The sequence below is a fragment of the Prionailurus bengalensis genome, chromosome D1 (assembly GCF_016509475.1).
Source record: "Prionailurus bengalensis isolate Pbe53 chromosome D1, Fcat_Pben_1.1_paternal_pri, whole genome shotgun sequence".
Taxonomy (NCBI): domain Eukaryota; kingdom Metazoa; phylum Chordata; class Mammalia; order Carnivora; family Felidae; genus Prionailurus; species Prionailurus bengalensis.
In genome coordinates this window covers 108,330,530-108,343,138 of record NC_057346.1, presented here as the reverse complement: position 1 = coordinate 108,343,138, position 12,609 = coordinate 108,330,530, and the positions used below count along the sequence as shown (strand labels likewise).

The window sequence follows — 12,609 nt, the reverse complement described above, 5'->3', positions numbered from 1 at the left end:
TCGCTCTGCACATCCTGCGGAAGGGAGGCCCTCGGCCATCCAGCCACAGGCCAGGGTGTGTGTCTTAGCCCAGGACCCGTCTCCTGTGTGGTCCCACTCAAGAGGTGGCTTTGGGACCTGTTGACCCACCCGCGAACCTTCTTCTCCCCCCCGCCCCACCCTTCCTCTCGCCCCCAGAACACAGATGACCTCTTGGTGGCCTCGGCTGAGTGTCCGAGTGATGACGAGGACCTGGAGGAGTGTGAGCCCAGTACTGGTGAGTGCCTTTCCCCCCTCCCCTGCCCCGGGCCCGGGTGACGCTGATGGGAGGGGGGCGACTGTCCCTGCCACCTGGCCCAAGCCCACGGGGCCTGCTGCCAGGCCTTCACTTGCCCTGATAGCTTCCTCTGCCTTCCTGCCATTCCCCTCCAGGTCCCTCCAATTGTCCCTCTGGCAAGGCCGTTTCTGGCCTTTTGGTACCCCAGCCCTCCGAGTTAGCGAGGTCCTTAGCTTGGGATCCTGGGGTTGAGGGCCAAGGAATGCTGGGAGGGAAAGAGGGGGACTTTTCCCCGAGAAAGATGAATAACTACAGCTCCCATGAGTCTTTATGGGGTGCGAGCTGGGGGTGGGGTAGGAGGGGGAGCGCAGACCTAGGAACTACAACTCCCATCAGCTCTTGAGTCCAGAACTACAACTCCCATCAGCTCTTGGGTCCAGAACTGCAACTCCCATCAGTCCCTGAGGCCTGATTTTCCCTGGGTCAGTAGTAGAGGAGACCTCCGCTGGATCCAGAACCCTCCTCATTCCCAGTCTCAGGGAGGTGGCCAGACACTCTGCCAGGCCAAGCTGGGGCAGTTATGCCACACGGCAGCTCTGTGCCAGGCAGTGAGTGGGCTGGGGCGGGGCGGGGTAGGAGATGTGCCCCTAGCCAGACACGTGACCCCTGAGGAGCTTGGGACCTGAGGTCTGGTCTAGATTTCTAGAGGGGCAGTTGCTCCAACAGGAGAGCAGGTGCTGGGAGGAAAGGCTTCCCGGGGGTGGCATTCCAGGCCTCTGCTGGATCCTTCCAGCTGGAGAGCTGGGCTCGGCCCCAGCGAGAGACCAGGTTGGCAAAGCGAGGGTGGGCCTCGAGTGCCAACTGAGAAGTGCGGGGTATGGAGTGGCACAGTGGGTGCGAGGGCTGCTCAGCTGAGCGGATTGGGGGTGGCTGAGAGGAGCCAGGGGGAGGGAGGGCCTGAGGAGCTGAGGTCCTGGTGCTTACGGCTGGCAGCGGGAACGGAGGAAGGACTGAATGTGGCCAGATTTCCCAGGAAGGGATCGTGGGACCCGGTGGTGGCCTGGATGAGCTTGTGGGAACCTCATCCCTTGCTTGGGTTTCCAGAGACTTCTGGTTACCTTGCAGTGGGTAGCACCTGGGCTCTGGAGGTTGGGGCAGATGCCTGCGGGGTTGACGACGGTGATGGGGTCAGGGGAGGGGGGCAGTATCACTGGGGCGTAGCTTGTGAACCCAGCCTGGCGGGGGCGGTCTGCCAGTCCCAGAGGAGACGCTCAAGCTGAGGGTAGGCTGCAACCATGGAAGGAGTGTGGGGAGAGCAAGAAACACCACGGAGCCTTGGGGCAGAGGCTCAGGTTCCAGAGACCAATGGCAGGGGGAGAGTCGGGGCACAGGCCCCCAGACCCCACAGGCCAGAGCTGAAGAGCGTTGTTTGGTGGTCCGGGGCCCTGAGGCGCGTGGGGGAGCTGCAGGCTGTTGGGCTGCAAAGGCCTCCCCATCCACAGCCGAGAGCTGGTGCTTTCTGGAACAGACGCCGTCCACTGCGGGGAGGCCCCTCTGCTGGGGGGGGGGGGCCATCTGGCTGCATCCCACTAGGCGATCTCAGCTCAGGGACGCACCTTCATGCTCTGCCGTTGCTTTGGGAGGTTCTGGGCATCTGGCAGCTTCCACGCAGCACTCTCCCCCTCAACCCTGCTTTACCTCCTCTACCCAGTCAGTTACTGGGGTTTCCCGTATATGGAAGCAGCTCCCCTAGCCCGGACCTGCCGAAAGGGGCCGTGATGATCAGCTCCACGAGAGCCCTGGGATAGGACTCCGGGGACACAGGGCTGTGTGGGTCTTGAGAAAAGGGCACTTGGCCCCATCACATGTGTTTGCACGCATGTGCTCACTCTGGGGGGTGGGGAGGAGGGACTGTGGGGTGAGAGGAGGGGTCTGCTCTCCCCGGACCCCGTGGAGAGGAGTGTGGGGCCACACGGCCACCGCGCAGACACAGGCAGTGCATACTGGGCCACACCGGGGCCACACACTCCCCGAGGTTCGAACTTTCCAGCCGCCACCTGGAGTCTTGTCAGGGGCCTGGATGTGACGGACGCTGAGTCGCTGAGTGCGTGCACCGGTTGGCCGAGCTCCCTTAGGCTGTGTTGGGACGAGGGAGTAAAGGGGAGCCGAGGTAGGCAGGTCGGCCGCCCTCCCTGGATCAGAGGGCCAAGCCCCTGAGGGGAGGGTGGAGGGTAGAGGAGGACTAGAAGCCGGGGGCGGGGGCGGGGGAGGGGGGGTGTAGGGAGAGGCTGGTGGACAGCCTGGCACCGGGCTTTGAAAATAAGGGCAGAGCGTACGCGTAAGCCTCCAGAGGAGACCGACAGAGGCCAGAGGTTCTCCCCCAGGTGTGCATGGCACGTGTGTGTATTTTCATACGCACACCCGTCCCATATGCTTCAGGTTGGAGTTTTATCCTGATGGGAGGCCAGGCAAAAAGCAAGATGACTCCAGAGCCCCTCAGGCTGATCTAGACCATGCCACCCTCCCCGTCTACCGAGAAAGGGGACTCCAGCCAGAGGCCCTCTTGTGCCCCGGGTGCAGGGAGGCTGTTCTCTAGCACAGGGCCGGGCCTCCTTGGGCTCCGAGGTCAGTGTTAGAGGAGGAGGCAGCCTGGCTAGAGACAGTGGCTACCCAGGGACTGACCCCAGGGACCCCAGGCCGTTGGCATCCCTCCCACCTGCCAGATCCTCCTCCCTGGGTCCAGATGTCAAGCCTGGGATCATCCCCACTCGCTTTCCACCCTTCCTCTCCACTTGGCCCCTTCCCAGACCCCAGGCCCCACTCCTTCCCGTAGCTCGGTGAGATCATCGGCCAACGTGGTTATTTCACGTGAGGTTGGCAAGCCAGTCAAAGAAGGGTATGGATTGATGGGCACTGTGTTTTCATTCTTTTGAGAGGGAGTGCCTTCAGCGGGGGCGTGCTCTGCATCGTGGGGAATGTGGCCCACCACCCCTCGCTGTCTTCGCCAGCCTGACCCGCACATTAGGGTATGGTGCCCTGTGGGGACTTGAGTTTGCACCCCTTGAGGCACCGAGGAAGGGCGCACACGGACTCAGATCCACAGCGGCACACGTTTACATGCGTGCACACGTGTCTGACCGGGGGCGCACGCACGGACATCCGTGCACACACACTTAGGGATCTACCAGCAAGCTCACGCACACCCACTCGCACAGGTGTGAATACGTTCAAACCTAGACGGTCACAGGCCCTTCGCACCTCAGACCAAAAGAGGCGCACACACGCTGAGATCTAAAGAGACACACGTGCCGTCTGTAACACACAGACACACGGCTACTGAGACCCACAGAAGCACAGACCCATACAGCCGCGTGTCACGGCTCCACCCAAGTCCACACTCATGTTCAGGCCTCCCGTGTCCTGCCAGTAAGTTCGCACAAACCCATACAGGTGCCTGGTCTTACAGAGACGCATGTTTACATTCATACCCACGTGTTCAGAGACACACACGCACACACACTCGGAGACGTGTACATTCAGATCCACACATGCTGGGAGACATACACATGGTCGGACCCTTCAGGGCATACACACTCGTACGGAGTCCTGCGGTGGTGTTTACACGTGCACGCACACACTCACACACACACACTCACACACGTCTACACTGGCCCGCACGGGCACCCACGGATACCGATGCGCTTACTCGTATGCTCAGATGTCCACTTACTCGTATGCTCAGATGTCCACATGAGCTGCTCACGGATGGGCTCGTATCCTCAGGCCCTCAGGCCGCACATACGTGTTCAGGCCCAATAAAACGCATGCCTCCGTGTTCACACACAGGTGAGCACATGCCGCTGTTCAGACCCCCGAGGGCACACACATGCGCGAGCACTCAGATTCATATAAGCCCCCCACGTGGCTCAGACCCACAGAGCCAGCTCGTGCGCTTACCCCGTGTAGGCACGACCCTTCGGAGGCTTTGCGCCCATGCATACGTACGGGAGACCCTCAGAGGCTTAACCCCACAGACGCGGGCGCGCGCGCGCTCAGACCCACACATCTAGCTCAGAATTCACAGAAGCACAAATGAGCTCACATTCCAGAGTTTCTTAAGATAACACCAGTTGCCCGAATAGATCGACTCCACAGCACCTGTGGTTTAATACCCAGAAATTTATTTCTCCTCTACAAGCACTCGTCCAGGGCCTGGCCTTCCGTCTGGAAGCCACACTCTCCCCACCAGGTGAGGTCCCGAGTTGCGGAAGGTGACCCACGGTGGGGTCACGCGCGGGTGGGTTCTACGGGCCAGGGTGGAGAGGGGCGCTCATTGCTTGGGACGATTCTGCCCGCGGCCATCCGGAGCTCAGTCTCCTGGCCCCGGCTCAGCTTCCAGGAAGGCTGGGAGGTATGGCCTTGCCGTGCCCCCGGGGAGGAAGCAGAAACAGATGCGGTGAGCAGACCAGCTAGCGATTTCTGTGTCCAGTGTGGCCTCTGGGTCACCAACAGTCCATTTCACTCTCTCACACCCGCAGAGCACGCCTCTCCCCCCCCCCCAAGGGAGAAACCCTGAAGCCTCACCCCCTCAGGGCTGTCACTGCAAAGGGGAGGGTGTGTGGGAGATGGCGGCCCGCTTGGCTGGGTCCAGACTTGCTCCTGGGTGTCCACATGTGGTCTGGATCCCCGTGAACTAAAAGGGTGATTGATCTCACGGACCACACAGCTCAGCCCCGCCCCGAATCCAGTGGGCCAGGGTCAGCCATCGCAGTAAAACCTGTCATGCAAAAAAGAGAAGAAGGGAAAACCCCCCAAGACCCCTAGTTCTAAGCCTTGAGGAAATCCAGCCCCCCCTGCAGTGGGCGAGACTCCACCCCTGCGGTGGGGAACTTTCTTCCTTAACTCCCGTCCTCTACTGTCTTCGAGAAACTCCCTCTCCTTGGTTTGTGGCCCTGGTGCTGCCTCTGTGAAGGGCCTCTCAGTTCTTATCCTCCGTGGCCTCCTCGGAAGTGGGTGTTGGGAAAACGTCCTCCTTGGGGACTCAGCCCACTTCCTGCCCCTGCATATTTGGGGGCCCAGAGGTGGTTTCTCAGGCTCCAGCAGTCAAAGCGGCTGCCCTCAGAGTTCTTTCCCAGACACACTTGCGAAGCCCGTTTATTTCCGTGTTGCTCTGATCATGGGATCAGAGCCTGTCTCTTCATTTAGCGATGACGCTTCTGAAGGCCTTCGAAACAGCAGGTGGGGAGGCCACACCCTCCATCTGATCTGTGAGGCGAGGCCGAGGCCTCCTTGTGCAGGTAGACGTCTCACGGGGTCATTGTCCCTCACAGCCATCTTTGGTCTCTCTCGCGATTTGTAGTTTGGAAGCATCGGCTCTCTGGACGCTTGGCAAACCCCGCGTTTCCGGGCTCTCTCTGTTGCCTTCGTCTCTGCTTGCAAAGCCCCCACTCACTCTTGCCTAACTCAGTCTTCTTATGATGCATTACTGAAAGCCGAAAGGAAAAGCCGGCATCGTCACCCCAGCTTTCCTGGCACATTCCCTTGGGGCCTCAGCCTCCGCCGGCGCACGCTCTGCCCCGTAGGGCATCACAAGCGGAGGCTGGAACCCAATGTCCCGCATCGTACGCTGCTTCATCTCTCCAGCCCTTTCCCTGGCTTGTTACCTGAAGCCCACGGGTTTTGGGGACACACAGGTCTGGTTCGGCATCCGTACTTGTGAAGGCAACATGTGTTTCTGTAACAGATAACCCCCAGATCTCAGTGGTTTCTTCCAGGGAAGCATCTCACTCAAGTGAAAGCCCACCAGGGTGCTTCCCCATCAGCAGGTGGCTCCGCCCCAAGGGGCGCTTTGGGAATCCAGCCTCCTTCCCTCCTTGTAGCTCCTCCGTACTCAGCAGGCAGTTTGCAAGGTCACTGGAAGGAGGGGAAAGGGCACGCACCCGGGAGACTTTCCCAGGCGGCTACTAGCAGCGGCCCCTGCTCAGTCATACGGCCACACCTACTTGTAAGGGGTGCTGGGAAATGTAGTCTTGCAGCCCAGGAGAAGGAGACCATGAGTTTGGGGAAAGAGGCATTCACAGAGGCCTGCCTCACACGCTGGGACCCACGGGGGCACGCTCACAGGCTCTTGGTGGGGCATGCACGCATGCGCACAGGAGTTCAGACCCAGGCTCAGAAGCAGGTGGACCCAGGCACAGCCAGGGGCTCGCTTACACGCACAAGTCTGTGCAGATTCCCTGACGCTCACGTGCTCAGATCCGTTGAGGTCCGTGTGCACACGATGCCCAGGTGCACAGGAACAGACTCTGAGGGGTGCGTTCCTACACACACACATACACACACACACACACACACACACACACACGATACGCATCCGCTCTGACCTTGAATCCGCCTTGACGCTTGCCATTGGCTGCGCTGGTGTTTCCGAGTGGGGCGGGGCGCCATCTTCCAGGTCACTGCACGCAGTTGGGCACAGGTTGTTGTCTACTGGAACAGGTGAGTAAGGGCTGAAATCTAGCCAGTGCTCTCTGCTCACCAAGCTGCGTGTCCTGGTCCCTTGGAGCAGGGCTGTGGCCTCCAGGAAGCCAGAGTACCTTTTTCTAATTGTGTAAAGAGAAGCTATTCGCCAAGTCGTGTGCGTGCAGGTCTGTGGCCACACTGAGGGGCTGCCTTTTTGCGAACCCACACGAAACGCCCTGTGGGCTAGTGGCTTTCTTGCTGTCACAGCCTGGGCAGGCACCCCGCGCTGGCGGACGGGGCCTCAGCCAGCCGATTGCTCAGTCTGTGACACTCAACCTCAGTGCTAGGTGCTCTTTTGGGAGTAGGCACGTCCTGCTTGGGTGGGAATGGGGTTCTTGGGTACATTTCCAGTCAGGAGTCGCTGTGCCCTGAAGGCAGAAAGGGCTCAGCTTGCTGGTCTCCTTGGCCAGAATGGCATTCTCTCTAGTAAGTGGGACTGACATGTCCTGGCATTCAACTTAGGAGTTGGGTGGGGGGTGGGGGGGCTTCTGTGATCCGTGCTCCTGTGAGTATTTCCCAAGTGCTGTAGCTGCCTGAGGTGGGGGAGGGGTGGGAAGTCCTCAGACTCCCGGGAGCACCCCATCCCAATGTACAGCCTTGTAGAGCTGGACCCGGGGTCCCAGGCACCCCAAGTCTTCCTCAAACGCCCAGTGGGAAGGGGAGCCCCTGGTTGGACTTTCACAGTGAGGAGTCTCTGAGGGGTCCTCCCTTCCCCCAGAGCCTGCTAACTCCTCGCCAGACAAGCTTGCTGGACCCTGGACCAGTGAACGACCCCAGGGAAACCCAGTACCCTATGTTACATGCGGCTTGCCTGCCACAGAGCCAGTTCGGCTTTGATCGAATGTGGGGGAAGGAAGACAGCGCGGGGTCTTGACAGTGTGTTATCTTGTGGGGACAGCAGGAGCTGTGGGGTGAGGAGACAGAGGCTGGGGTGCAGGGCCATGAGAAGGGGGCACCGAGGGGCAGTTGTGGTGGTGTGGAGGATGTGGGTGAGGGCGGGACACCCTCAGGAGACGCCGTCAAAGCCTTGGACAGAGAAGGGCCCAAGGAAAGCTCCCAGAGAAGCTGGGGGACACAGGGACGGGGCTGAGACCCAGATATGGAGGCAGGACACAGCTGGGGTTGAAGGGCAGGGGCAAGAGTCAAGGTGACCAGGCCTGGGAGGGCTCTGGAGCCTGGGAGACGCTGCACAGGGGGACCTTGGGGGGCCTGTGTGCCCCAAGGTCCTAAAGAACCAGTGAGTTGGGACAAAAGGTTGCAGAGGGCTCAGGCTGGGCGGGATTTGTCTGTGGTCCAAGGCCTGAGGCCCTCCTCCGCCACCCCTAGTCTATCTGGGGGTGAGAGGGTAGAGAGACAAGGTCTGTGCCCTGACCGGCCTGATTAACCCCTGCGACCGGTGGCCCCATCCAGCATCAAAGGTAGAAATGGTGATGGGTGAGAGCTGGGTCAGGCCGAACTCAGCGGTGCTGCTCTGTGTGGGTCAGGGGAGGAAGGGTGTTCAAAACCCAGTTGTTCTGACCTGTGAGGGGCTCCCACCCCATCCCCAGATACCTAGCCTGGCCGGGCCCAGAGGAAATGCCTGGTGAGTATTCCTCCCCTTCCCTTGGTCAAAACATGATGAGCCCCCCGCACCAGGCCCAGTGCTGGGTGCTAGGGAGATAGACAGATGGGCCTTGAACCTTCCCTAGCAGTGAGCCCAAACCAGAGGCCTTCTTGGGAGAGGAGGTATTTGGCCGGACTCGAAGCACGAGTGAAATATTAGCAGGGGTGAGATGTTCGGAACGGAAGGCAAAGGTCAGGAAGAGGGCCGGTGGTGTGGCCCAGCAGGGAGAGGAACTGTGCCGTGACGGGACACAGGCTGCCAGCCTCTCCCTAAGAGCTGGGAGCTGAATGTGCCCTTTACCCAGGGACCAGGGTGCTGGGCCATTCATGGTGGGTCCAGGGCTCAGGAGGGGATGGGGAGATCAATTATTCATCCATAGGCAGGAGGTCCACAAGAGCCAGACCTTGGCCTCACCCTGGGCCTGGAGCCCAATGCCCTAATTTTATAGATGAGGAAGCTGAGAGCTTGACAGGTGAGGAAGACCAGAGCGTGACAGAATCTTGTCCGTGGTCACACAGTAATTAATGACAGAACAGGTCTGTGGCCTCCCAGGTTAACAAGCCAAGAGTCAAACAGATTACTGCAGGCATGGGGAGGATGAATCAGGCCTTTCCAGGCTCCTTGTGAGAACTTGACCCTTTCCTGGTCTCTGAGAGCCACAGAAAGGACTGGAGAGTCCATTTGTTCACGTTGCCTGATGCAGACACCGAGTGACCTTGGGAAGTCCTCCCCACCCCGGGCCTCAGCATCCTCTTCCATAAAAAGCTAACTTTGGACGGTCCCAGCTCCACAGAACATGCTTGTCTGCTTTGGGCTCAGTTTTTCAGTGTGGCTGAGCCCCTGGAGGGCCAGGTGCCCTGGGGCTTCACAATGTGGGGTGCAGGTGAGCCCTGGCCCAGGGGGAGATGGGAGCCTGGTGGGAGGAGCAGCCCGGGGAGCTAGGCAAGGCTACGAGTTCAATAGCAAGATCTTGGCTGTGGCAGGCTAGGGTGGCCAAGGACAGCTCTGCCCGATTTTGCCGGAGCTTGGGATCGGAAGGATCAACAGACACAGAGGCTTAGGGGGCAGGGAGCAGGAGAAGAGACGCCAAGATGTGGCAGTGGCACGTGGCCGGGCGTGGCTGCAGTGGGGCAGGCAGGGCCTGGGAGTGGAGCCCCCGGGGTGCTTCCTCTGGAGGGGATAGGGGGCTTAGGGCCCGATCTGTGAAAACCACGCCCTGCAGAGAGCAGGGAGAAGCACGCAGATGGGGGCAGGGCTTGGGTGTAGGGCGAGCTAGAGAGGAAATCTCCAGCCCCAACCAGGCCCAGAGGTGTCCCTCGAAGAGGAGAGAGCGCTCCCAGACCTAGACCTAGACCTAGAGCCTCCTAGACCTAGACTCCAGCTGGATCTACCCCACACCAATGGGATGCAGTATTTGCCAGAGGGGCAGTGGGCTGATGAGGGTTGTCAAGTTGTTGACCCCGGGTCTGATGGGAATTGCAGTCTGTGCCCCCCCCCTCCCCCGGCTCCAAGGGCTGATGGGAGTTGTAGTTCTCACCCTTTGGGGCTGATGGGAATTGCAGTTTATGCCCAGGGTACCACAGTTAAGAGACCTAAGGGAGAAAGGGAGGAGACCTAATCACCGCCCCCCAACCTTCCCGACTAGTCCCCCCCCCCCCCCGCCACCCCTGCCCCGGGCCCTATATTAGCAAGTGCTTCCTTCCCAGATGGCTGTGTATGTATTTTCTTTTCTTTTTTTGCTTTCTTCTTCTTTCCGTTGTTTTATTATTGTTTTAAGAATAATAAGAGGGCCAGAGGCAGTCAAGCCCTGGTCAGGTCCTGGCGGCCCATGGGGGTTCTGGGGAGGGGGAGGGGGGAAGCCAGTGGGGGTCAGAGGTGGAGGGTGAAGAAAGCACGTTGGGGAATTAGGGTTAGCGCAGGAGTCGTGTGTTCCTGTCCACCTCCCTCCCTCCCTCCCTCCCTCCCTCCCTCCGTCTCTCCTTCCTCCCTCCCCCCCCCACCCCCTCCTCCTTCCCACCTCCCTGCCTCCACAGGGCTTCTCACACCCTCTCCCAGAGTCCTATGGGACAAGACCCTCCCCCACCCTGTCTCCTCCTTGCCCACTCTTTCTCATGGACTTCGTCACCTCCCACCTCAGTTCTCTCCTCTTCCCATGGCCAGCCTGCACTTAACCTTCAAAGCTGCTTCCCGTGACCATCCCCCCGCCTCAAGTCCTCTCACCATGTATTCCTCCATGGCTGCCAGTACCTCCCTTTCCCCCAAGCCCTCCTTCCCGCTGCTCCCTCCTTCCTCCCATGCTGTCACCAAGTGGTGGTAACAGTTTCCCCAAGCGAGCCCTGCACCGTGCGGATCTTAGCTTTGTGTTTAACGAGGGGGAGAGGGCACAAGTGAGGGAGGCGAGAGAGCGTACAGAAGGAAGCAAGATGTCCAGAGGGAGAGAAGAGCGAGGGAGGGAGATGCCAAACAGATAGACAGAAAACGTTGTACGGAAAAGTTGTTTTTTCTTATTTTTTCCGGGAGAACCCGCTTACACAGCTCTGTTTGTAATTTTTTTCTTCATGCTAAAATCACACGGCCTATTTGTTGATGTAAGTTGCCTGAATTCCGTGGTATGCTATCTTCTTTTTTAAAAAAAACAAAAGAAAAAAAAAAAAACAAAAGCAAAAAAAAGAGAAAAATCTAGAAAAAAAAAAAAACCCTAAAAGATATTGTTGTTAGGTTTGTTTAAATGCTGCTCTTGTATCTGTTTTTAAGCCTTAAACCAGTAGAGTTTTTTTTTTTTTTTTTCCGTTTCTTTTCGATTTCCTTTCCTTTCTGTTCCTTTTGGTTTCTTAAGACAAACAAAAGACCAAAACCCAGTGAGCCGCAGAGCCCGTGCGTGGGGTGCCCAGGGCATCCGAGCCGCTGCCCGCTTAAAGCGCAGCGCGCCGGCAGGCTGGCGGGCGGGCCCAGCCCGCTCTAGTCTCCGCCAAAGCCAATTGGAACCGATTTGGGTGTGTGAGGCTGTTGTTTCTCTCTCTGTGCCAGCCGCCTGCGCCCTGGGCCCTCGCTGACACCCTCTCTTCTCTCTTCTCTCTCTTGTTCTAGGAGGAGAGTTAATATTGCCCATTATCACGGAGGACTCCTTAGACCCCCCTCCCGTGGCCACCCGATCCCCCTTCGTGCCCCCACCCCCCACCTTCTATCCCTTCCTCACGGGCGTGGGCGCCACCCAAGACACCTTGCCCCCACCCGCGGCCCGCCGCCCGCCCGCCGGGGGCCCGTGCCAGGCCGAGCAGGACGACAGCGACTGCGAAGAGCCCATCGAGGCCTCGGGCTTTGCGTCCGGGGAGGTCTTTGACTCCAGCCTCCCCCCCACGGACGACGAGGACTTTTACACCACCTTTCCCCTGGTCACGGACCGCACCACCCTCCTCTCACCCCGCAAACCCGCTCCCCGGCCCCACCTCAGGACAGATGGGGCCACGGGCGCCCCCGGGGTGCTGCTGGCCCCCTCCGCCCCGGCCCCCAACCTGCCCGCGGGCAAAATGAACCACCGAGACCCGCTGCAGCCCTTGCTGGAGAACCCGCCCCTGGGGCCTGGGGCCCCCACGTCCTTCGAGCCGCGGAGGCCCCCGCCCCTGCGCCCGGGCGTGACCTCCGCCCCCGGCTTCCCCCATCTGCCCACAGCCAACCCCACGGGGCCCGGGGAGCGGGGCCCGCCCGGCGCGGTGGAGGTGATCCGGGAGTCCAGCAGCACCACGGGCATGGTGGTGGGCATCGTGGCGGCCGCGGCGCTCTGCATCCTCATCCTCCTCTACGCCATGTACAAGTACCGCAACCGCGACGAGGGCTCCTACCAGGTGGACCAGAGCCGGAACTACATCAGTAACTCGGCCCAGAGCAATGGGGCCGTGGTCAAAGAGAAGGCCCCGGCCGCTCCCAAGACGCCCGGCAAGGCCAAGAAGAACAAAGACAAGGAGTACTACGTGTGAGCCCCGGCACCGCGCCCCACTGCCAGCTGCCCCTCCCGGGACGGCCCCGGGAGGCGGGTGCGGCCCTCTCCCCGCCGGGGGCTCTGGGGACCCGCTCCCTGGCTGCCTCAGACTTCTCTCACGAAGAGGAAACGCAAAAAAAAAAAAAAAAAAAAAAAAAAAAGGAAAAAAAAAAAGAAAAGAAAAGAAAAAGAGGGAAGAAAGAAAGAAAAAAAGAAAGAAGGAAAAAAGAAAAACAGAAAAGGAAACCCCGT

The 12,609-nt window shown here is 59.8% G+C and overlaps 1 protein-coding gene across 13 annotated transcripts in view; it reads left to right on the top strand.

Moving 5' to 3' along the window:
* NRXN2 (neurexin 2) overlaps window positions 1–12,488 on the top strand; it is a 100,296-nt gene extending 87,808 nt beyond the window's left edge. For 7 of the 13 annotated variants that reach the window (XM_043581589.1, XM_043581590.1, XM_043581591.1 and 4 more), the window contains 2 exons: window positions 178–256; window positions 12,051–12,488. In XM_043581589.1, coding sequence (XP_043437524.1) covers window positions 178–256; window positions 12,051–12,355 — 384 coding nt within the window. In that variant the 3' untranslated portion in view covers window positions 12,356–12,488. Of the gene's footprint in view, window positions 1–177; window positions 257–11,468 lie in introns of all 13 variants that reach the window. The other 6 variants (XM_043581585.1, XM_043581584.1, XM_043581583.1 and 3 more) reach the window with 1 other exon arrangement.
* Window positions 12,489–12,609: the final 121 nt, after the last annotated feature.